The following is a 23450-nucleotide window of genomic DNA, read 5'->3' on the forward strand; positions in this document are numbered from 1 at the left end:
TTTTGAACCTTTTAGTGGTCGACCGGCTGGTCGACTGGCTGGTCAACCGGCTGGTCGACCGGTTAGGCAAAAAAAAAATTTTTTTTTTTTTTTTTTTTACTGTTTGAACCTTTTTCTTCGAACCGTTTGAACCTTTAGGCGGTCAACCGGTTGGTCAACCGGCCGGGCAACCGGCTGGTTGACCGGTTGGTCTCTCCCAACGGTTAGGAACAGTGATTTGGTAAAATGCTTCGCCTGTTCTCGTTTTGGTACAAGATTTGCTGAATTCTGGATTTGATATTGATTTGGTGAAACCATTGGAGCTCAAAAAAGTGACTTTTTCACCAAATTTTGAATTTGATATCAGGTTTACTGAAGCGTTGGAGATGGTCTAAGTTGTTCTAAACCAATGTTTTGTACTTTTTTAAATTTTTTTAAAAAAATTCTCAAGGATAACAAATGTAGCATGATTAAAAAAATTATTTTAAAATGTGTACAAACTAATAGAATTAATTATATTTTAGTTAAATCTAGGGTTAGTTTGGGAATTTAATTTTTAGTATTTTTTAAACTTTTTACAAAAAAAGTTTTAAAAAATAGAGAGAATAATTTAATAATTTATAATAACTTTTTGACTTTTTAGCTAAAATATTTGATTCCCAATAGACTTAAGAAAATATCAATATTATATCTATTTCATATTTATTATTTATACTAACAAAAGAGTTCAAGTTTTTTTTTTTTTTTTGTTGAATTGTGAGAGCCTTTTGTTCAGATTCTACTTGAATTTAATTTGGATCCAAACTCTCCTCAAATTTAAAAGGATTTAAATGTGATAAAGTCTATTTTTACGATAATATGACATTAGATATAAGAATTGATCTTTTTGGTAACAAAGACAGGATTAATAAAATTATTTGATAAGAAAAATAAATTATTATTTTTTATTTTTATCCTACTATTGTATCACAAGTGGCTGATAGAGACCACATGTGTTAATAGTGATACGGACATATCGACATATTAAGTGAACAAATAAGTGATGATATGTAAATAGATAAGTGACATAGATAGGTAGACAAATAGATAAGCATAATAAAATATTTTATATTATTTTGTTCTTTTGTTTCGGGCTATTATTTTAAAAAAAATTTAAAATCAAACTTATGATCGGAATCTTCATTTTAAAATTATATTTTGATTAATTCAACAGGTAAGAGAAGGAGAAAAAAATAACCAACTCATAGAGTGCAAATGACATTTATACTCATATATATACTTTTTCATCTATCCTCACAACAAATATAATTTCATTTCATATATTGATAATTTTTTTCCTCCTTTCTCATCTACATGTATCCTTATTTCAATCCGTCGCATTTTAGACCATAGTTACCTATGAGTGGGCCCACCATTCGGCCAATCTCATTAATCAATAAACAGACAAAAGACCAACTATTGAAGAAGATGCTCTATTACCAATTACTATATAGTAGCCACATTTCTCTCCTTTACATTGAAACCCTTGTCAATTAAAGAGCTCTCTCTCTCTCTCTCTCTCTCTCTCTCTCTCTCGTGATGGATACAGTGAGTGAAACGATTCAAAGGGTAATGGATATAGTAGTAGGACAATTGCCCTTAACAAGGGTCACTATGGTATCATCTATATGCACCATATTGGCCTTAATAGGAGGGGTTTTGGGGTACTTCTATAGTCCATATTGGGGTGTTAGAAAGGTGCCTGGTCCTCCAACTGTTCCATTCCTAGGTCACCTGCCCTTAATGGCCAAGTACGGTCCAGACGTTTTTTCAGTCCTTGCCAAGCGCTATGGCCCTATTTTCAGGTTTGCTTCTAAATTCTTCTACTTTTAATTTCTTCAATATTTTGAATTGATTTGTTAGATGAGACACTTTCTTGTACTGTGTTTGGATTTGGATTTATCAATTTGTGTAACAATTTTAGAGAGAAGAAATGGCAAGAGGAAACTAAAAAAAAAAAACCCCTTAATTATATATTTTTTCTTCTCACAAATCTCTTTATAAATTCATAATCCAAATGAGTCACAATTGCATCCAAAATAAAAAAGAGGGAGAGAAATTACCAATAAGAGGTAATTTGAGAAAGTTATTACATATTTATAGACAAATTTATAATTTTAATTAGTAATATTGATAAAGTTTATCACTTGATTTGTAATTATGTTTTAAGTCTTATTGATCTGAAATTTCTCCAAAAAAAATAAAAATAAATAAACAAATAAAAAATCAATTTGCATAGGTTATTTCTCCTTAAGCATTTTGCATCCTTAAGAACTTGATAGAAAACAATATAATGAGAAATTATTTAATCAAATCAACGAATATATATGTATATATTTATGGAAAATGCTAGAGGTCCCAAATTTTCTACCAAATAAATGACCAAATGTCTCACATGGGTGTGGGCCCACAAAATTGCAGACCCCACACCCATATGAGACATTTGGTCATTTGTTTGATAAAAAATTTAGTGTCTCTAGCATTACCCTATATTTATACTTAGCGAAAAGAAACTATACACTATTAAATAATGAAGATTTATGAAATGTCAACAAGTATATTTTGTTGGAAGCAGTACACATACATACATTTACACATCATATGCAATTTATTGTCTAACAATTATGTTTTGGTTCAGCTTGTCTCAAGTTGAGATCAAGATTGAACCCGTCCAGTTCGGTTTATGGGGTCTATTTTTGAGGCCCGTTTTGATAATCCGAACCGTTTAATGTGTAAAACTTGTCGAGTACTACATCCTTGTAAAAAATCACGTTGATCGGATATCAATAGCTATGTGATCAAATCAGTTTTGTATAAAAAAAATAGACGGTGAAACAATTAACGGTTGATAAAAAACTGTTTTGTTCACATAGCTATCGATATCCGATCATCGTGATTTTTTACAAGCATATAGTACTCGACGAGTTCTACACATTGAACGGTTCGGATTATCAAAAAGGCACCCGTGGTGGACTCCCACGAGCCCAACAACATGATCCAATTCGATCTTGGATTGGACCAAAGCCACTGCCATTTGACAAATCATCTGCAATTTATCATCACATAAGTAATAAAATTTTAATATTTTATAACTAATATCATAATATGTGATAATTTTTTTTAAAAATAATTAATAATATTTCTTATCACATAATTTGTAATATTTATATCATTTTATAATATAATCGCATCGTTACATAAGCACAAAGTGACATAATTGAGATTACAAAGTGGTGCAAAAATGTTTTGCCTTTTAACTGCAGCATATTCAACGGCTAATTGAGTTTGCGTGATAATTTTGATACTTCTCAATGTCTGGATCCGCATAATAATTAATGCATTTTGAATATAAAAATACGACAATCAAATATATATATATATATATATATATTATTGTTAGCAAATTTGTAAGTTAGATTATTGGTTGAACATTACTCTCGGTTCGTTTGGGATGTGCTTTGGCTTTTTAATTTTTTAGTTATTTTAATTTAAGGCTAAAAAGTTTCGTTTGAAATAAGTTTTTTTGATTTTTTTAACTTTTGTGAGAGAAAAAATGAAATGATTATAGTTTGGATGTGACATTTTGTCTTATTGAGCTAAAAAAATTTATTTTGCCATTTTGTGACTATTTTAATTAAAAAGTCCCATTTTAACTTATGTCAAATAAAGGCTGCATCAACTTTAACTAAAAAATCTCACCGCACTAAGGGCTCATGTAGAAATTGACTATTTTAATTGATCTTTTGATTTTCTAATTAAAAAAAAAAAAGTAATATGATTACTTGTACCGAATTTTTCACATTTTTTGCCCATTGACAAACAAGGCCAAAGCTATCAACATATTAGTGGGCACAGCACATTGTTTTGTTGGAATAACAACATTGTCTTCTCCATTTTTTTTTAACCACAAGAAATGGACATATTATTTTAACAAATAAAGTTGTAACACATCACCTAAATTCACAATTTACTGTTTTAAGGTGAATCAAGAATCAAAACCAAATAGTTTGGTCCTATGATTTTAGATTATAATTTTTTTATCACTATATTCATACTATCCAGTTTTATAAAAGCATTCCAAAAATTCAGAAGCATACTTAATTTTTTTTATAATATTCTCCAAACTGATTGCTATAAAATGTGTAAAGACATGTTAAATTCTTCATTACATACCAACTATTACAAAAACAAAATTTTCAATAAAATACGAAATGTAGATATTTTTTAAATAAGGGGCAATTCTATTTTGAATCTTAATCTGATGATTAAACTATAATCAACGACCTAATAGCCCTTTCAAAAAACCAGACCAAATGGTACCATTTGAATCGGTGCAAATCGATTTATTTGTATATCCCTACTTTTTTATGGAATTGAAAGACAAAATTGTTAAACAAAATATAAAATTTATTTATACTTTATAAAATATAAAATAGTTTTGCCACCCAAAATCTACAAAGGGTGCCCCCCACCCCCATTTTGCCTGTCTCATCATTGGATTACCCACAACACAAAGACCAACTCCATCAACTTGCTTAGTGACAACCATAAAATTCTCTCTCTCTCTCTCTCTCTCTCCGTCTCTCTCCCCCTCTCAGATGGACTTAGTGAATGAAATTCTCCAAGAATTGAAGAAGGAAGGACTCACCTTAATTAGGAACAGGACCCCAATGGTATCAGCTACAACCTCCATGTTGTTGGCCTCAAGCTTATTATTAGGTGCAGTTTTGGGGTACTTGTTCTTCTATGCACCCTATTGGGGTGTTAGGAGGTTACCTGGCCCTATCCCTTTTCCTTTGCTAGGAAACCTGCCCTTGCTTGCCAAGTATGGCCCAGACTTGTTCTCTGTCCTTGCCAACCAATATGGTCCTATTTTCAGGTTAAATTTCTCTTACATGCTTGTTCATAATTAAGTACCTTAATTATATATTTTCCTCTACTTTAGCTATGCATTTAGCTTTTCAAGTCTTGCTTTGGGTTTTAAGTGCATCAAACATATTTTAGACATGATTTAGTCAATGAATTTCAGCCTATTCTTTGATTTTTAATTTTTTTTATTGAGTTGTACAATAAGGTATTGTTCGATAAATCTGAGAGTTAACACTCCGTTTGTTTCGGAATAAAATATTTTCCTATTGAAAATATTTTCTTATGTTGTTTGCAACTTGAAACTAATGTACTAGTGGTGGTGGTGGTGGTGGTGGTAGGAGGGTGGCGTTGGTGGTGGCGGCGTTGATAAGACTAAAAGTACAAAAAAATGTTTTTTAAAAGTAGAATTTTTTTTCGTCCAAATAATTTTTTTTTTAAATTGACTTTTGTTTTCTTTTATATCAAACGTTAAAACTAATTATTGAAAAATATTTTTGCCAAAATAGACTGAGTATAAGTGCTGAAAACAGAATGTTGAATTGGATTAGCAAATTACCATGAAGCCATCCACTGTTGTCACTTATTCATGAGCATTTATATTGATTTGTGTTGTGGGGGCAGGTTTCATATGGGTAGACAGCCACTGGTAATAGTAGCAGATGCAGAGCTTTGCAAAGAAGTTGGAATTAAGAAATTTAAAGACATTCCCAATAGAAGCATTCCCTCTCCCATCTCTGCCTCCCCTCTTCATCAGAAGGGTCTCTTCTTTACCAGGTATCATGACTTCATTACAAAAACACACACACACACACACATATATATGTATTTTTTTGATCGGCGAAAGTCAGTTGTTAATTGTTAAATTAGCCCCTATGGTAATTAGTCTCCCCCACCTTTGTAAAGCACAAAGTGCTTGCTTCTTAATTCAATTCCTATATCATTGTGTACCTTACCAACAATGACAATTCCATAGCCAGTGCAGCCTATGAACAAGGTGATGCCTAAGCCTCCCTTTATGCTTGTATTTAGGATTTGGGAAGAAAAGGTAAAATTGAGATTTCTTTTCATTTTCCCTTTTTCTCCACAAATTTCATCCCAAATTCTTAATTCAAATCCTATATCGTTGTGTACCTTACCAACAATGACAATTCCATAGCCAGTACAACCTATGAACAAGGTGACGCCTAAGCCTCCCTTTATGCTTGAATTTAGGATTTGGGAAGAAAAGGTAAAATTGTGATTTCTTTTCATTTTTCCTTTTTCTCCACAAATTTCATCCCAAATACATGATCCGAACACAACCTTAAAAACTTGAATTTGGATTTACAAAAATTTGGGGTTGTAACTTCAGTGTGATGAAGTTGTAGAAATACCAGGTAGTTCGCCCAAAATTGAAAGGTTTAGATCCTGCCAACTCTCTCTTTAGTAACTATCCACTCTCCCTTTGGTTTTCTTGCAAGAAAATAAACCACTTCCCCTCTCTTCCATCTAGGCCTCCCATTTTTTGATGAACAGCTGAGATTTCTTCAATTTAATCACTAATGTTTGAACCTCAAATTCAGCAAATTGGAATTCAAGCAGGGCCACAACTACCTATCTTTGCTCAAGATTTATTGAAATTTTAGTTGCCTCTCCACTAGGCTACATTGCAAGTTGTATAAACATTCCATGTTTTTGAGAATAGGTTTCTAGGCAAGACAAATTGATTCATTGTGAATGAGATTACACAACGTTGTTTGGAACATGAATAAAGTTTGATACACAACTAGCTTACAGGGATCAAATATGGTCTACAATGAGAAACACAATAGTATCAGTCTACCAGCCATCCCACCTAGCCAAATTGGTGCCAACTATGCAAGCATTCATTGAGTCTGCAACTCCAAATATTCCTTCTAACGAAGAAGAGGACATCATTTTCTCTGACTTCTCCCTCAAACTAGCCACCGATGTGATTGGGCAAGCTGCCTTTGGTGTTGATTTTGGCCTCTCTTCTAAGCCACAATCAGGAGGAGACTCCATGAACGATTCAAGGCATCAAGGCAAAAACAATAGTGAAGCCCATGACTTCATGAAGAAACACATCTACTCCACAACAATGCTCAAGATGGACCTTTCAGGCTCATTCTCAATTATATTAGGCCTGCTTGTCCCCATACTCCAAGAGCCATTTCGCCAAATTCTTAAAAGAATACCAGGCACTATGGATTGGAAAGTAGACCGAGCTAATCGAGATTTGAGTAACCGCCTTGATAAGATTGTTGTGAAGAAGATGAAAGAAAAGGATCAAGGCTCAAAGGACTTTTTGTCACTCATATTGAGAGCAAGGGAGTCAGAGGCGGTGATGAAGAGTGTTTTCACCCCAGACTACATCAGTGCAGTTACTTATGAGCATCTACTTGCTGGATCAGCCACAACTTCGTTTACATTGTCTTCCACTGTCTATCTAGTTGCTGGGCATCCGGAAGTTGAGAAGAAGTTGCTTGAAGAGATTGATGGGTTTGGCCCGCATGATCAAATGCCGACTGCTGATGATCTCCAATTCAAATTTCCCTATCTTGATCAGGTAAGTCTAAGATATGATCAATCAGAAAAGGAGACATTCTGGCATTTTCACATTTTGATGAAGTATAGCATAGATCAAATGCCAATGATTGCTCAATCAGCTTTCTTGATTGTTTGATTGCAGGTGGTCAAAGAGGCAATGAGGTTTTATACTGTATCTCCATTAGTTGCAAGAGAAACATCAAAACAAGTGGAGATAGGAGGTTACACTCTGCCAAAGGTATTCTATTCTATATAATTTGAATGATAAAACAGTAAATTTATGTAAGATGGCGCGTTTGTGTAATGCATTAGAATAAGCATTTAAACTCCTAAATTTATCTATAAATAAGCAGGGGACATGGGTCTGGTTGGCACTTGGAGTTCTAGCTAAGGACCCGAAAAACTTCCCAGAGCCAAACAAATTCAAGCCAGAGAGGTTTGATCCGAATTGCGAAGAAGAAAAACAAAGGCACCCTTATGCAAACATACCTTTTGGAATTGGACCTCGAGCATGCATTGGCCAAAAGTTCTCCATACAAGAAATAAAACTGTCACTGATTCATCTATACCGTAGATATGTATTTCGCCATTCCCCCAACATGGAAAAGCCTCTGGAACTCGAGTTTAGCATAGTTCTTAACTTCAAGCATGGTGTCAAGCTTAGAGCCATCAAACGTGCATAAATGTGGTTGAGCATGACGCTGTGAACTTCTTAGCACGTTTGTAGAAGCTTATAACATAAGAAGTTTGAAGTTTTTCTGGGTTTTGATGATCTCTGCCTATCATCCCAATTTGGTCATGTTTTTTAATACTGCAAACTATATTGTAATGTTAATAGAGATTCTGGAAATATTATAGATTGAGCAAGTTAACTAGACATTCTCATGATGACCATGGAAATGAAATGCTAATAAATAAAAAAAAAGCATTAATTAATTCCACAACCAAACTTACTATTGTACATAATAAACCCCTAAATTGAATCTCAAGCACATCATAGAAGTTTTTCAATACTGATCAGCTCATAGTACAGCAGCTCTGAAGTAATATACTTACTAAACTAGAACAGAACAACAAGCTGTTGAACTTTGCAACTCACTTTAGTCATAAAAGCAATCCTCTCTCTCCTGACTTCATCGGATTTTTTTCCATTCTGGTGGGCAGGCAGAGTGGCCTGGACATGTTAACATAAGGATCAGAGCCAATACTGCTTTTTGAGTCCCCATTACAAAACGCCGCTGACTTCTTAAGAAACTGAAACTCATCCATGGACTGCCTTTGAATTCGGTGAGATAAATTTCTTTGTTTAGCCTTGGTTGATTCAGTGAGGCTCATATAGCTTGGCATACTGTTATTATTGCTCTCCTCTGTTCTATCCGAAGCCATGACAGTGTTTCCAGAACCAGGCGTAGTAGATGTGCAAATTGAAGACGAAGCTGAGCTCTCATCATATTGAAATTCAGAGCTTGGGCTTGAAGATGACCGAGTGACTTGCCCAATTGGAGGAGGTTTTGCTGAAATCCTTGTGCTAACATTGTTCCTTCTGACTTTCACCGAGCATGGTTCAGATGATTTTGAACGGTTACCTGATAAGGAATCTACACAATTTTTAGAAGGTGGAGTCGTCTCTGAGGGATTGGTGTGGACTTTCTCCATCAATCTATTTTCCCATGGCTTCGCCGCCATCCAACGTTCTAACCAATTCCAACCCCAGCTATTCTTGTCAAACTCTTGACTTTTGAGATAGGACATTGGGATATTTGTTTGGGAATCAGAACTCTGGATTGATTTCCATTGCTGGAAAATGAAAATTTTAGTCGTTTTATTGTAGCAAGAGAATAAGAGAAGTCTGAACTAATTAAATTCTTACCTTTTGAGCAAGAGAATATGCAAGTGCTCTTTCTCTCTTGAAAGCCCCTTCTTGCCTCATTTGTAGCTTTGCTGTAATCTCTTCTAGTGTACCTTGACTATCACACCACCCTTCCTGACAATTTCCAAGATTTGTATTTAAAAAAAAAAAAATCATAATTTCATGAAGGGCAAAAGGAATGTTCATAATAGAAACTTGAATTCATTAAGGGGCATCACGATACCTCAGCTTGTTTCAAGAGATCAGCCATGCTGCGCCGTTCATCTAGCATCTTCTGTACAATCTGACCCTCCATAGACATACGAACACGACGAGCTCTAACCCGGGCTTGCACTCGAACAAGAGCCTGCATGCATCTCAGAGTCACAGCAGCCTGTTTCCTCACCTGCCGACCCCGAACCAAAGCTTGAAGCCTCACCACTCCTTTCAAGGCCCTTAAAGCTCTTCTTGCCTATATTTATCCACAAGTTATTACAATACAGCCAGGATAACATTTGAATTTCCCAAATGGTTGAATCAAAAAGTAACTCAAGCATAAATTTATTGAACAGACATATGTTGCAAACATCAAATCTTACTTAAAATTTTGAGCAATGCTAATTATGCATCCAATGATTGATAAAATAACTCAAAACTGCAAAAAGGTGACTGCCTTGGACACAGTTGAGTACTCCTAGATTAAATTTTTTTTGCAATGAACAGCTAAAATTCTTCACTTCATGAGATCTGGTTTCTAGGTTTTAATCATTCTATTGATTCTCTAAATGATTAATCCATCAACTACGTATGTACGAATTAATTGTTATCGCATAGGCCATAATACAGAAAACTTGTATTAATTGAGACCTCCTCCTTTCAAAACATCTAGATCCAAGCTTCTATTGTAAAATTAAAGATTGATGTAGATTAGTCTGTCTATGAGTTTAAAAATAGTTCAGTTCCAAGTCTCTCACCATGCATCAATAAAGTTGTCTATCTATTCATCTGACTATGAAAATATAGAAGACCCCTAGGCTGCCTTTAATTGCAAAAAAGGAAAGAAAAAGCAAAATAGGAACTATTCTACTTTCTAACAGGAGTAAATTGAATGCATAATAGAAAAATGAATCATTTGAATTTTCTTTTCTTTTCCTTTACTTTAATAATTCATTTTTCTTAGAAACAAATTTCAGCTAAAATTTTATTGTTGTTGTATACCCTCTATTCTGTGTGTCACCCTTCATATATCTAACAAAAAAACTCTTCGAGTGACAAAATCAAAATGTCTTTATTTTTTCCCACAATTTCTCAGCAACCAAACAGATCAAAAAAAAAGGGAAGGGGGGGGGGGGGGGGGGGACACCATGTACCAAGAAGCCACGGAAAGCAGTTTGGATCCGGATTGCGGCCCATTCTTGTCTCACAACCCTGAAATCTTTAGGGTGAGCTCGGACCACAGTAGCTACAGCAGCTGTAAAAGCATCATTAGTCATCACTGATGAACAATCAGACCCCTCTGATGCAGTACCTCTGTGATGGTTCCCTCTGAAACCCTTCCATGAGGACCCAAGATCCCCTGATGAATTCCTCCATAGCTTCCATTTCTTGCCCTTACTTCGACCCTTTTCCTAGATAAACAAGTGAGACAGAGAGAAATTGAGAAGAAAAAAAAAAAAAAAATCTACAGATTCATGGTGGGATTGTTATAAGCAAGCTTACTTGGTCGTCTTTCTCTGGCTTCTTGAGACCTATCAATGCTTTTACCCATTTTCCTGAACCACCCATTGATGAGAAAGCTCACAACTTGCAACTCCTCAGAAAAAAGCTCTAATTTTTAATGAAACAGAGGCCTAAAGAGCTCAAATGAAACCCTTTTATACACAGGAGGAGGTGAAATTTAGAGAGAGAAAAGGGTAATTGTAGAGAGAGAGAGAGAAGAGGGGAGTGGTGGGATTGGATAATGGGGCATGTAGTGGTGGATTTGGTGGTGTTTGTCTTGAGTGGTGTTGTGTTGTGTTGTGAAATGAGCCGTTTGGTATTTGAAATTCGAAAATAACGGACACGAGGTGGACTTTAAATTTCCCGCTGGGATTCGCTGCTTTTTTTGAGGAGGGCGTGATTGATTAAACGACCCTCGGTTTTGGAAAATATTACGAGGTAGTACCCCACCGCCACTACTTTTGGCAAAATTATGAAAAGGCACGTTTCCTTTTTTCTGTTTATGAAAAGGCACACAAAAGTTAAATTAAAAAAAACAAAAACAGAGACAAGAAATCTGTAAAGTCAGTGCTATGAGGATCTGGTGTGTTGTAAATATTTTTATTTAAGTAGAAATATCTGTCATTATTGCTCATTGATGTATATTAGAGTACTCATCGTTCAGTTTTCGACAGTTTCAGTTTATGATTTGAACTTGCCTGTATATCTGCAGTTTGAAAAAAATTGAATCGGTAAGTGGTTTGTATAGATAGGGTTTGCGGATGTGGGGATGATTGCGAACGTTTTACGCATTGAATTTTTTTCTTTAAAAAATTATTTTGAGGCTTTTTTTTTTTTTTTTTTTCTATTTTGTAAATATTTGTTTTGAGCCATTTCTCTCCCATTTTCTAAAATGGTCAGCATTAATAATTGAGCGAATTATATTAACTATTTCTATAGTTTGGGATTTGTGTCACTTTGGTCATTGACTTTTCAATTGTGACACATTTAATTTTAAATTTTGAATCTTATTCCAAATAAAAACGATTGAAGATGTCATTGCTTAATTTCAAGGGTAAATCGTCAATTTGATAAAATATAAACTAAATTGACAAAATTAAATGTCACAAAAATATTTTTAAAATTTTAAAAATTATTTCTATACACTAAAGATAAAATTATATAAAATTGATAATTTTTTTGACATTTATTTCTTTATTTTTTTACTAAATTAAATTTTATTATGTGTTTTGGATGATGATTATGTAATGAGTGATTATTAGGATTTTAATGTGTAATCGATAAAAAAATTTTAGTTTTGGATTTTTTATTTAATGGATTGGTTTAATAATAATATCAAAATTGTCGCCATATTTGACTTTTGAAAAAATAGAAACTAATTTAATGAAAATAAAAACAATTACTCATTACATGATCATCATCCAAACACATAATATAAATTAATTTGATAAAAATAAATAAATAAATGTCTAAAAGATTTATTAATTTTACATAATTTTATCTTTAGTAGGTAGAATAATTTTTAAAAATTCAAAAATATTTTTTTGATATTTATTTTTATCAAATTAGTTTATATTTTATCAAATAGACGATTGTGCCCTTGAAATTAAGCAATAATATCTTCAATTGTTCTTATTGGAATAAGATTGAAAATTTAGAGTCAAATATGTTACAATTAAAAAGTCAAGAACTAAAGTGACATAAGCCCTAAATTATAGGGACCGTTAGTGTAATTCGTCCTTAATAATTAGTGAATTAAAATTATAAAATTAAAAACGCAACAAAATCAATTCCTAACACAAGCAAATCATTCAAAATCCTAAAATTTTAAATAAAATCATAAACTAACACAAGCGTGTCTTTCAAAATTTTAAACTAAAACATTAAAATCATTCACTACCCACCAATACAATTAAAGTAAAATCATATAAAATCTTAAATTTACCTAAAAGTAATTATTTGTTAACTCTTACACTCATTCAAAATGTAATAATAAAATAATAATAAATTGTTGCTAAACTTCATCCAATTCAAACCCATTAAATAAAATAAAAACATTTTGCAAACTCGCAAACTCCATCCAGGATAGGATGAATGAATCAACGATCCAGGTTTTTTTTTTTTTTAAAAAAAAATGTCTAAGGGCGGGCAGATTCTTGCAAGTGCAGGTAAAACTTGCAACTTGTAATTATGCTATATTTCAAACCGTATTTACCAGCATTGTGTTTGCGAAACCGTCTATTTATATACGAATCTGTTCAGATTAGATGAGTTATGTGATTTGGATAACCCTATACTCATCGTTAGTGTATACACATAATTAATTGAGGCTCGAATTTGGTAGATCAACTCATAAGACCTACAACAAGTTTGGCATGATTCAAAAAAAACAAAAAGTCAAAAAGTCAAAAAGTCACTATATTATTTAAGTCACATCATCTTATTTAGGTCACATCACCTCTCTAACACACCACTTCAAACCCAACCCAAACCCAACCCATATTTTATAAAAAGTCAAAAAGTACACTTATTTAGTCTTCCCAAATTAGGCCTAAGTTTAAGGCCCACCACTAACAACCGGCTAGGGGTGCAACTCGGGCGGGTTCGGTCGGGTTGGGGGTCTGCCCAAGCTCGACCCGAATTGTATTTGGCAATGCCCAAGCCCGCCCAAGCCCGACCATGAACCCGAGCATTGCTGCCCAAGCCCGACCCGAGCTTTGTATTTTGAGCTCGGGTTAGCCCGAATTGCCCGAATTACCCGAATTGCCCGAGTCCAGAAACCTGTAGGTAGATCTAAGGGTAGACATAAAAGATGCTAATCTAATGGTAGAAGACTAACAAAAAAAAAATAAAAAATAAAAATTAAGACTAACTCTTTTACTTAATAGAAGACTAACCAAAAATAAAAAATAAAAAATAAAAACTAAGACTAACTCTTTTACTTAATTTATATATATTATATAATTTATATAATATATTAAATTCAATTCGGGTTCGGGTTGCTCGGGTTGGCCATTGGTTCTGCCCAAGCTCGGCCCGAATTGCAATTCGGGCATCAAAATTTTGCCCAAGCCCGTCCAGATTGCAAGATATAGTTGCCCAAGCCCTAAAAAAACTCGGGCTGGGCTCGGGTTGCTCGGATTGAGCCCGCCCGAGTTGCACCCCTACAACCGGCCAAGATAAAGATCCTCTACGAGACCCTCTATAAAAGAAGGATGTATGTATCAAAAATCTTCCTCCATTTTTACCTTTCCTAACTTATTTTGAAAATTAGGTTAAAAGTTAATTTTTTAATTTTTTTTTAAAAAAAATATGTAAAAAAGTAGAGAAGTGATGTGATTTAAAAAAATAAAAAAAAGTCAATAAATTAACTTTCAACCTAATTGTTAAAAGAGGTCCACCATTACAGGCATTGAAAAAATTTTGGTTGGTACCACACTGATGCTCTAAATAAATTATATCGGACCAAATAAATTTAAATATCATCACTCATAATTATTGACGTGTATAAGCCCATAAAGGCCACGAATCATTATGAACAATCCAAGCCCATCACTTGGAGCCCAATGCATAACCCAGCTGGTGAGGTCCAGGACAGCTGGAGTCCAACATGGCATAAAAAGCCAATGACATTCAGACACAGGCAGGTGAAGGACGGGCCACATCAGCAGACAAAAATCTGCAAAGTTATTGCCACTGCACATCACCATTAATGCAGCCCATCACGGCATTTATTACGACAACACCTCTCCGTCGGAACAAGACCCCCTTACCCTGAACAAGGTAAGCTACAGTATAGACTTTCGGCAATGAGGGCAGGTCGGAAGGGACAGCGAAATGATTACCAAAGGATATAAGCAAACGTTGAAGACAAGAAGAAGGTTAAACTTTTCTATCTCTAATCTCTCCCTCTATACTCTGCTTCTCTTCCTAACTTGCTCGTCGGAGGGTTCACTGGGGGACTACCCCGTTCCCCGTTGAACTTGTTTGCAGGTTATCCGGTGAGCTTGATCATTTGGACCAGGGCTTGAGGAGCTTGGACCAGTCCGATCCATTCACTGGGACAAACTGTATTATCAGTTGGCGCCGTTTGTGGGAACTGGTTCTTATCCGGACGCCAGTTGTGCTCATTGTCGCCAGAGACCCTGTCCTAACAACCTTTTCCTCCCACCCATCCAAGTGTATAGTCACGACTAGATCCATGGCTTCTCACCATAAAGCTGCCGACCATCAAACCGACCCTCCCAATCCAAACAACCCACCACAGTATATCATTGAGCTTACCAACAGCATTAATCGCATGGCCGAACAAAACCAGGCCCTAATAAATGCTTTACTCCAAAGAAACCTTTCGATGCCTCCTCCACCACCTCCAGACATCCCACCCAACCAAGAAAGAGCCCCGAGCCATACTGTTCCCCAACCCTATCCACCCAACTTGGAGGGTTTGCAACCTTCTCCCCCGCATATAAATTTACCATCTCCACCACCATACCCTTCGGTCGTGGCACCAGGCCCTGAAGGGGAAGCCAGCAGCGTCCAGCCCCCATTGACTGACCATGGTGACCACATTCCCCTCTGGGACGCTGAACTTCGAGCAATGAAGCTCCAGCTCCAAGGGGTCATGCAGAACATTCAGCATAAACCCTCTACCACGGCAAGCTCACCATTTGTTGCCTCCACCCGGGACAAACCTCTGCCCGCCAAGTTCAAGATGCCCACCATTGACTCTTTTGATGGTACGACGGACCTAGTCGACCACCTAGAGACTTACCGTACTCTCATGATCCTCCATGCCTTTCCTGACGAGATCATGTGTCGGGCTTTCCCTGTGACACTGAAAGGGTCAGCTCGACTGTGGTTCAGCCAGTTACTCGCAGACTCTGTCTCCACTTTCCAGCATCTCAGCGACTCTTTCCTTAGCCATTTCATTGGAGCCCAGCACCAACGCCGCCCTGCAACCCAACTCCTCAACATCCGTCAGACCGAAGGGGAGTCGCTGCGCAGTTTCATTACCCGCATCAACACCGAAGCCCTGCAGGTCGCGAAAAACGATGACAAGGTCATCCTCACAGCTTTCACGGCCGGGCTACGATCGTCCGATTTCCTCTTCTCCCTCTTCAAAAACCCCCCGACCTCCATGGCCGCCTTACTCTCCAAAGCCCAGAAATACATGAATGCCGAAGATTCACTAGCTGCTCGGCAGGATCCAATACCTAAAAACCCGACCCCCAAAGAAAAGAGAAAAGACTCAGAACCCAGAAACACCCAGTATAACAGCCAAACACCCCACTATACCGACCGACCTCCTCGCATTGACCAGTCGGCACCAGCCCGACCGCCCGGTCGGTTCAAGCGGTACACGCCCCTTAATTCTCCCATGGAACAAGTCCTCCACCAGATCCAACGAGACTACCCCCTCAAATGGCCCCTACCCTCACGGACCCCTTCCAACCGGAAAGACCAGTCCAAATATTGCCGTTTCCACCAGGGCCATGACCACAACACTGATGACTGCATCAACCTCAAGGATCAGGTTGAGACCCTCATTCGTCAAGGGTGTCTCAGCCGGTTCATGGACACCCGCCCACAGTAGAGGCAAAGAACCGAGCCCCTCAGAAACAACCACAGGCGTACCCCACCCCGGCAGCCAGCCCAACCTAACCAAGGCCATGATCGCCCCCCACAACAGCCTCGGCCACCAGGTAATCCCCCTCCGCCAGTTGGTGAAATCTGAGTCATTTCAGGTGGCCTTGCTTGTGGTGGACCATCCCGCTCCGCTCAGAGGGCAAAGCTCAGGAAGATAAGGCAAGGCTCGGACAGAGCAGTTGCCACGGTAGACCGACCCTCCAAACAGCCCAAGTAGTGGACAGAGCCCATCACCTTCACGGGCGTCGACTGTACAGGCATCCGTTATCCTCATGATGATCCTCTCGTCATTTCTGTCATCCTCTCCAACTATAAGGTCAGACGGGTTCTCATCGACAACGGCAGTTCTTCAGACATCATATTCTCCAACTGCTTCCGCCAGCTCAAGATTGGGGAGGAAAGCTTGTCTCCCCTTCAAACCCCTTTGGTCGGTTTCACTGGCGACCGGGTGACCTCCATCGGCTCCATCGATCTCTCCCTTACCATCGGTGAATACCCACGGCAGATTACGAAGTTGGTCACTTTCCTTGTAGTCGACTGTCCCTCTGCCTACAACATCATCCTTGGCCGCACCGCCCTCAACGCTTTCCAAGCCATCACTTCAACCTACCACCTCACCGTAAAGTTCCCTACCGACCTGGGCGTCGGGACAGTAAGGAGAGAGCAGACTGTAGCCAGGGAATGTTATGTCGCCTCACTCAAGGAAGTCAAGCTGAAGGAGACCATGATCATTGAAGGACTTGGCGTCCGCGATGAGGACAAGCTGGTTAGAGGAGAACCGGTTGAGGAGCTCGTTGAGGTTCCCATCGATCCCACCAACCCTATGAAGACTGCCAAGATCGGCAGCCAACTATCTCCCCAAGCTAAGGCCGACCTTACCGCCCTTCTGATCGAGCATAATGATGTGTTTGCCTGGACCCATTCAGACATGCCGGGCATCGACCCCTCTTTCATAACTCACTGCCTCAGCATCAAACCCCATTTCCGACCTTACTGCCAGAAGCAGCGCATCTTCCATCCAGAGCGCAATACACTTATAGCCGCAGAGGTTGACAAGCCCCTTGAGGCCCAATTCATCAAAAACGTGGATTACCCTAAATGGTTGTCAAACGTGGTCCTAGTCCACAAGAACAATGGCAAATGACGACTCTGTGTCGATTACTTTGACCTAAACCGAGCTTGTCCCAAAGACAGCTATCCTCTTCCCCGCATAGATCTGCTGGTCGACGTCACGGCCGGTCATCAAATGCTCAGCTTCATGGATGCTTTCTCTGGGTACAACCAAATCCTGATGCACCCGTCTGATCGGGAACATACATCCTTCATTATCGACCGAGGTACCTACCACTACCGCGTGATGCCATTCGGACTGAAGAATGCTGGGGCTACCTGCCAACGGTTGGTCAATGCCGTTTTCCATCATCAGATAGGTCGGAATATGGAAGTCTATGTTGACGACATGCTAGTCAAGAGCAAACTCTCTATTGATCATCTGTCCGACCTGCGAGAGACATTCGCCACCCTACGCAAGTACCAAATGAAGCTCAACCCAAAGAAGTGTGCCTTCGGCGTAGGATCTGGGAAGTTTTTGGGTTTTATGGTCAGTCAGCGGGGCATTGAAACTAACCCTGAAAAGATCATGGCCTTGATTGAGATGCAGTCACCCAGAACGGTTAAGGAGGTTCAAAGGCTCACTTGCGGCCCTCAACCACTTCATTTCCCGCACAACAGATAAGTGCCTATCATTCTTCAAAGTTCTTCGGCAAACTTTTGAATGGACAAATGAATCTGAAGAAGCTTTTCAGCAGTTGAAGCAGTTCATGGCAAATCGCCCCCTCATTTCACAAGCAATTACGGGCGAGCCCCTTTTCCTCTATTTAGCTATCTTAAGCACCGCAGTCAGTGCAGCTCTTATAAAGGAAGACGACTCTGTCCAACGGCCGGTCTACTACATTAGTCGAGCTCTCAGGGGAGCAGAGCAGAACTACCCACTGTTAGAAAAATTGTCCTTGGCCTTGGTCACCACCTCCAGACGGCTCCGTCCTTACTTCTAGGCCCATTCCATAGTGGTTCTCACCGACCAACCATTGAAGAAGGTCATACAACAACCAGAACTTTCCGGCAGACTCATGCAGTGGTCAGTGGAACTCAGTCAGTTTAACATCTCCTATCGGCCTCGAACAGCAATTAAGGGACAGGCTGTCGCGGATTTCATCTTGGAATTCACTAATCTTACCCCAACCGCTGCGCCCCCACCCCCACTAACCCCTATCGAGCCAGAAGACCCGCATTCATAGACTCTCAACGTGGACGGATCATCCCGTAGGGAAGGTAGTGGGTCTGGCCTCATTCTCACCGCTCCTAAGGGTGGCTATTTCAAATGTGCTCTCCGTTTCTTATTTAATGCCAGTAACAATGAGGCTGAATATGAGGCATTGATAGCAGGACTCCGCCTCGCCAAGGACATTGGAGTCAGCCACATCCGGGTGTTTAGTGACTCCCAGCTCATCGTCGGCCATATTACGGGGGAATTCGGTGCCAAGGAGGACACAATGCGGGCTTACAAGGATATGGCCCTCCCCCTTGTTCGCCTCTTCAATACCTTCCACATCAAGCACATACCTCGAGCGGAAAACTCCAAGGTAGACGAGATGGTTAGTTAGTCTCTGTAGACCAGTCCGACCTCAGCCACGGTGTCTACCTCGAATACCTAGCTCACCCGGCTATCTCACCCGACTTACAAGAAGTGCAGTTCCTCTAAAACGAACCCATCCTTTGGGCCTCCGACATGTTCCTAGTTTTGACAACGGGGGAACTCCTAGATGACCAACAGCAGGCCGCCAAAGTCAGGGCCCGGTCGTCCAATTACATCTTGGTTAGTGGCGTTTTATACAAACGTGGTTTTTCACGCCCATACCTGCAATGCCTCAATTCGGCTCAAGCAACCTATGTAATGCGGGAAATCCATGAGGGAATTTGTGGCAATCATTCGGGCGACAGGTCTTTGGCCCACAAAATACTCCGTACTGGTTATTTCTGGCCAAGTCTCAATCAAGATGCGACTGATTTCGTACTCAAATGTGATAAGTGTCAACGTTTTGCCAACATCCCTCATGCTCCTCCTACAGAGTTGATCACACTTTGCAGCCCTTATCCGTTCGCCAAATGGGGGATCGACTTGGTCGGTCTACTTCCCACCAGCCGAGGTTAGACCAAGTTCGCGATTGTCGCCATTGATTACTTTACCAAGTGGGTAAAGGCAGAACCCCTTGCCACCATTACCGAATGGAACACAACCAAGTTCATCTGGCAGTCGATCGTTTGCAGATTTGGCATCCCTCAGGCCATCGTCTCCGACAATGGCAAACAATTTGACAACGCCAAGTACAGGAAGTTCTGTGCCGACCTCCAGATTCAACCATGTTTCTCTTCCCCCGGTCATCCCCAGGCCAATGGCCAAGTGGAGGTCACCAACCGTTCTCTCCTGAAGATCATCAAAACTAAGCTCGAAGCTGCTAAGGGACTTTGGGCTGAGGAACTATCGAATGTACTCTGGGCTTACCGAACTGCAGCTCGGACTCCCACTAGGAAAACCCCTTTCCGCTTAACATACGGCGTTGAGGCGGTTATTCTAGTAGAAGTCGGTCTGCCTACTCTCAGGGTTTTACATCCGGATCCAGCACAAACCGAATAGCTCCGTCGGGCAGACCTGGACCTAATCAAAGAACTCAAAGAGACCACCGCTGTCAGACTGGCCTCGTACCAACAGAAAATAAGAACACACTACAACTGGAAAGTCCGACCAAGGGAGTTCGTTATAGGGGACCTTGTCTTGAGAGAAGCAACTCTTGCCACCAAAAATCTGACTGAGGGTAAACTGGCAGCCAAATGGAAGGGACCTTACGTTGTGAAAGCCAGACCATATCCGGGCACCTACCGACTTCAGGACATGGAAGGTCGAGACCTCCCCCACCCATGGAACGCCGAACACCTGAAACATTACTTTCAATAAGCTCCTACTTTTGTGTCGCTCAGTTATTGTGTTTTCTTTCCGGAAAATTTACGCATTCTTGATATCTCCTTACGCAATGTAACTTTTTAATTAACTGGGTTACACTTCCCCTGCCATCAATTATATATCTCAGTTTTCTGTATGGTGTCTCAATGACGTTCTGATTGCAGCACTCATGAAAAGCCTCAGCCAGACTGAGCATCAACAAGCCTCAGCTAGACTGAGCATCAACAAGCCTCAGCTAGACTGAGCATCACAAAGCCTCAGCCAGACTGAGCATCAAAAAGTCTCAGCCAGAACTAAGCATCAATAAGCCTCAGCCAGACTGAGCATCATTAATCCTCGGCCAGACTGAGCACTAAAATGCCTCAGCCAGACAGAGCATCAACAAGCCTCAGCCAGACTGAGCATCATACAGCCTCAGCTTGACTGAGCACTAAAAAGCCTCAGCCAGACTGAGCATCATAACGCCTCAGCCAGACTGAGCACTAAAAAGCCTCAGCCAGACTGAGCATCATAACGCCTCAGCCAGACTAAGCACCATAAAGCCTCAGCTAGACTAAGCATCAAAAAGCCTCAGCCAGACTGAGCATCAAAAAGCCTCAGCCAGACTGAGCATCATGAAGCCCTAGCCAGACTGAGCATGAAGCACTCGTCCAGACCAAGCCTCAGCCAGCCTAAGCATAACAAGTCTCAGCCGGACCGAACGCCATAATTTCAGGTTCAGACTGAGTTCCTTACAACTTCAGTGAATCATAGCTTAGCCCCAACTGAGCACGCGTTCAGGGCTCGGTCAAAGCCATCTATGCAAACTTCATGCTTGTGGAATTAGTAGACACACCTGATCACAATTCCAGGTCCAAGTCTTTACATTACTCTTTGCTTAGTCAAATTCCAAAGACCTCTTTACACGTTTTCTTTATAAGTCAGGTTATCTTCTTTTCAATCAAACTATTACAGGTCAGCCTGTTTCCTTACAAGACAAGCCTCACTCCAATAAACCACTAATCTACTTCAGCAGTGTGGCAAACACAAACTTATAATTTTATTACATTTTAAATTTCACTCTGCATTGAGGAGTTCTTAACTTTACTCTGCATTGAGTTTTTATTACAAGTTCAATTTCACTCTGCATTGAGGAGTTCTTAACTTTACTCTGTATTGAGTCTTTATTACAAGTTCAATCTTACTCTGCATTGAGGAGTTCTTAACTTCACTCTGCATTGAGTTTTTATTACAACTTCAACTTCACTTTACACTGAGGAGTTCTTACACTTAGTTCTTATTACAAGTTTCACTTCACTTTGCACTTCACAATGAGTTCTACACCCACTTTGCCCATGCCTCATTCATTTCAGCTGTACAAGAATAGACAATCAAACGAAAACATAATTGCAATTTTATTTATTCAGAAATTTGTACATGAGTTCATTACAGCCATTCAAAAAAAAAAAAAAAAAAAACTCTCTTAAGTACAAACTTTCTTCACATCACTCATTCCTCCTCACTGGAGACAAGGTCTTCTTCTTCAATACCCTCATCCAGGGGGGTTTGGGCCACATCATCTTCACCAATTGTTACACTACTGAGGTCTACGTCTGGGAGCAGTTCTTCAGCCCTACGTTTGAACATTTTCCAGCCGCTGTCCCAGAACTCAGCCATTTTGTGTTTATAGAAGTCTGACTTCTGGAAGCTCTCAATCACTTCCGCTTCAGTTCTGCCCCCAGCGGTCGTCCTCGATGGGCCCACCCCCCCAGACTCCTCCCTCGCCAAGCTGCTGGCGACCGCGGCATCCACTGCCATCTGAAACTCAGCAGACCCCTTGAATTGATCCACTGCTGCCACATACAGATCGGGGTAAGCCGTCCTTTTAGAGGCTGCCTTCGCCCTTTCTTCCTCCAGCTCCTTCCGCAGGGTCGCCGTTTCAGAGGCTGCCTTGGCTTTCTCTGCCTCCACCTCCTTCTTCAAGGTCTCCCTCTCAGTAGTCGCCTACGCTCTCTCTGCCTCCAACTCTTTCTGAAGGCTCTCCCTCTCTTCTAGTGCTTTCGCACGCTCGCCCTCCAGCTCCTTCTGTAGACCGCTAATCTTCACGTCTACCTCATCCTTTTGCCTGACCAGCTCTTCATGATTGATCATTGCCTCTTCATGTCGTTCAACCGCGACCGCGCAGGCTTTTCGGGTCTCATCCAACCTCTTCTGCTCGCCAGCCAGTTGGAACTCGAGCGACACAACCTGGCGGCGTGTGTTCTCCAGCTCCACCTTGACCGCTTGCAGATCAGCGTAGGCACTTTCCTAACTTGCACTCTTCTCCCTCAACTTGGTAAGCTGAGTCTTGGCCTCATCTGCCTTGATCTTTGCAGCCCCAGCCTTCCTCAGCAGAGCCCCTGCTAAGGTGGTTACCTCCATTTGAGCGGAGCATAACTCCCTCAGCAGTTCAGCCTCATTGAATTTGGCTGCTGAGTGCAAGGCTGCCTCTTCTACAATCCCCACAAGGCAGTCTGCCCCTGCCCTGGCTGGGCCTTCTTCTCCCTTTAGCCGCCCAGCCATCGCACGAGCATGATGGATCACAGTAGTCAGATTGACCCCCCTTCATGGGGTGCAGGCGCCCCTTAGGGCTATTCTTCCCCCCTTGGCTCAGGGCCAGTCGCTCCACCTTCTACTTGCACTTTAGGGGCGACCCTCGCCACCCCCGCGGTGATCGCTGCCACTACTGGAACTACTTCCATGCCCTCTGAGGCAATGTCCACCACTTCTGGGGCAATTACTCTTCCTGGGGTCTCCTCCACT

The 23450-nt window shown here is 40.1% G+C and overlaps 2 protein-coding genes across 3 annotated transcripts; one reads left to right on the forward strand and one right to left on the reverse strand.

Moving 5' to 3' along the window:
- The first annotated feature begins 1377 nt into the window (after positions 1-1377).
- On the forward strand, positions 1378-8313 carry LOC114314384 (cytochrome P450 711A1). Of its 2 annotated transcripts, none has more exons than XM_028260864.2 (5): positions 1378-1823; positions 5509-5661; positions 6664-7453; positions 7577-7672; positions 7788-8313. In XM_028260864.2, the coding sequence occupies exons 1-5, from the start codon at positions 1558-1560 to the stop codon at positions 8115-8117; spliced, it is 1635 nt and encodes a 544-aa protein (XP_028116665.2). In that variant the 5' UTR covers positions 1378-1557; the 3' UTR covers positions 8118-8313. The 2 variants fall into 2 exon arrangements, with proteins under 2 accessions (XP_028116665.2, XP_028116664.2); XM_028260863.2 differs by lacking the exon at positions 1378-1823 and adding an exon at positions 4023-4897.
- A 37-nt stretch (positions 8314-8350) lies between these two features.
- LOC114314385 (protein IQ-DOMAIN 6) lies at positions 8351-11395 on the reverse strand. The gene is made up of 5 exons (XM_028260865.2): positions 11003-11395; positions 10654-10911; positions 9528-9755; positions 9305-9418; positions 8351-9231 (listed from the first exon to the last, which is right to left on the reverse strand). Exons 1-5 carry the CDS (start codon positions 11066-11068, stop codon positions 8539-8541), a joined length of 1359 nt encoding a protein of 452 aa, XP_028116666.1. The 5' UTR covers positions 11069-11395; the 3' UTR covers positions 8351-8538.
- Positions 11396-23450: the final 12055 nt, after the last annotated feature.

Source organism: Camellia sinensis, chromosome 11 (genome assembly GCF_055761805.1).
Source record: "Camellia sinensis isolate YWXY chromosome 11, ASM5576180v1, whole genome shotgun sequence".
NCBI classification, from domain to species: Eukaryota; Viridiplantae; Streptophyta; class Magnoliopsida; order Ericales; family Theaceae; genus Camellia; species Camellia sinensis.

Bases quoted from the DNA above. Each gene is read 5' to 3' on its own strand.
- LOC114314385 (XM_028260865.2), bottom strand. From the start codon at position 11,068: ATGGGTGGTTCAGGAAAATGGGTAAAAGCATTGATAGGTCTCAAGAAG. The intron at 10,912-11,002 runs GTAAGCTTGCTT...TTGTTTATCTAG, and splicing joins AGCCAGAGAAAGACGACCAA to GAAAAGGGTCGAAGTAAGGG. The intron at 9,419-9,527 runs GTATCGTGATGC...GGAAATTGTCAG, and splicing joins ATCTCTTGAAACAAGCTGAG to GAAGGGTGGTGTGATAGTCA.
- LOC114314384 (XM_028260863.2), top strand. From the start codon at position 4,617: ATGGACTTAGTGAATGAAATTCTCCAAGAATTGAAGAAGGAAGGACTC. The intron at 7,454-7,576 runs GTAAGTCTAAGA...GTTTGATTGCAG, and splicing joins AATTTCCCTATCTTGATCAG to GTGGTCAAAGAGGCAATGAG. The intron at 7,673-7,787 runs GTATTCTATTCT...ATAAATAAGCAG, and splicing joins GAGGTTACACTCTGCCAAAG to GGGACATGGGTCTGGTTGGC.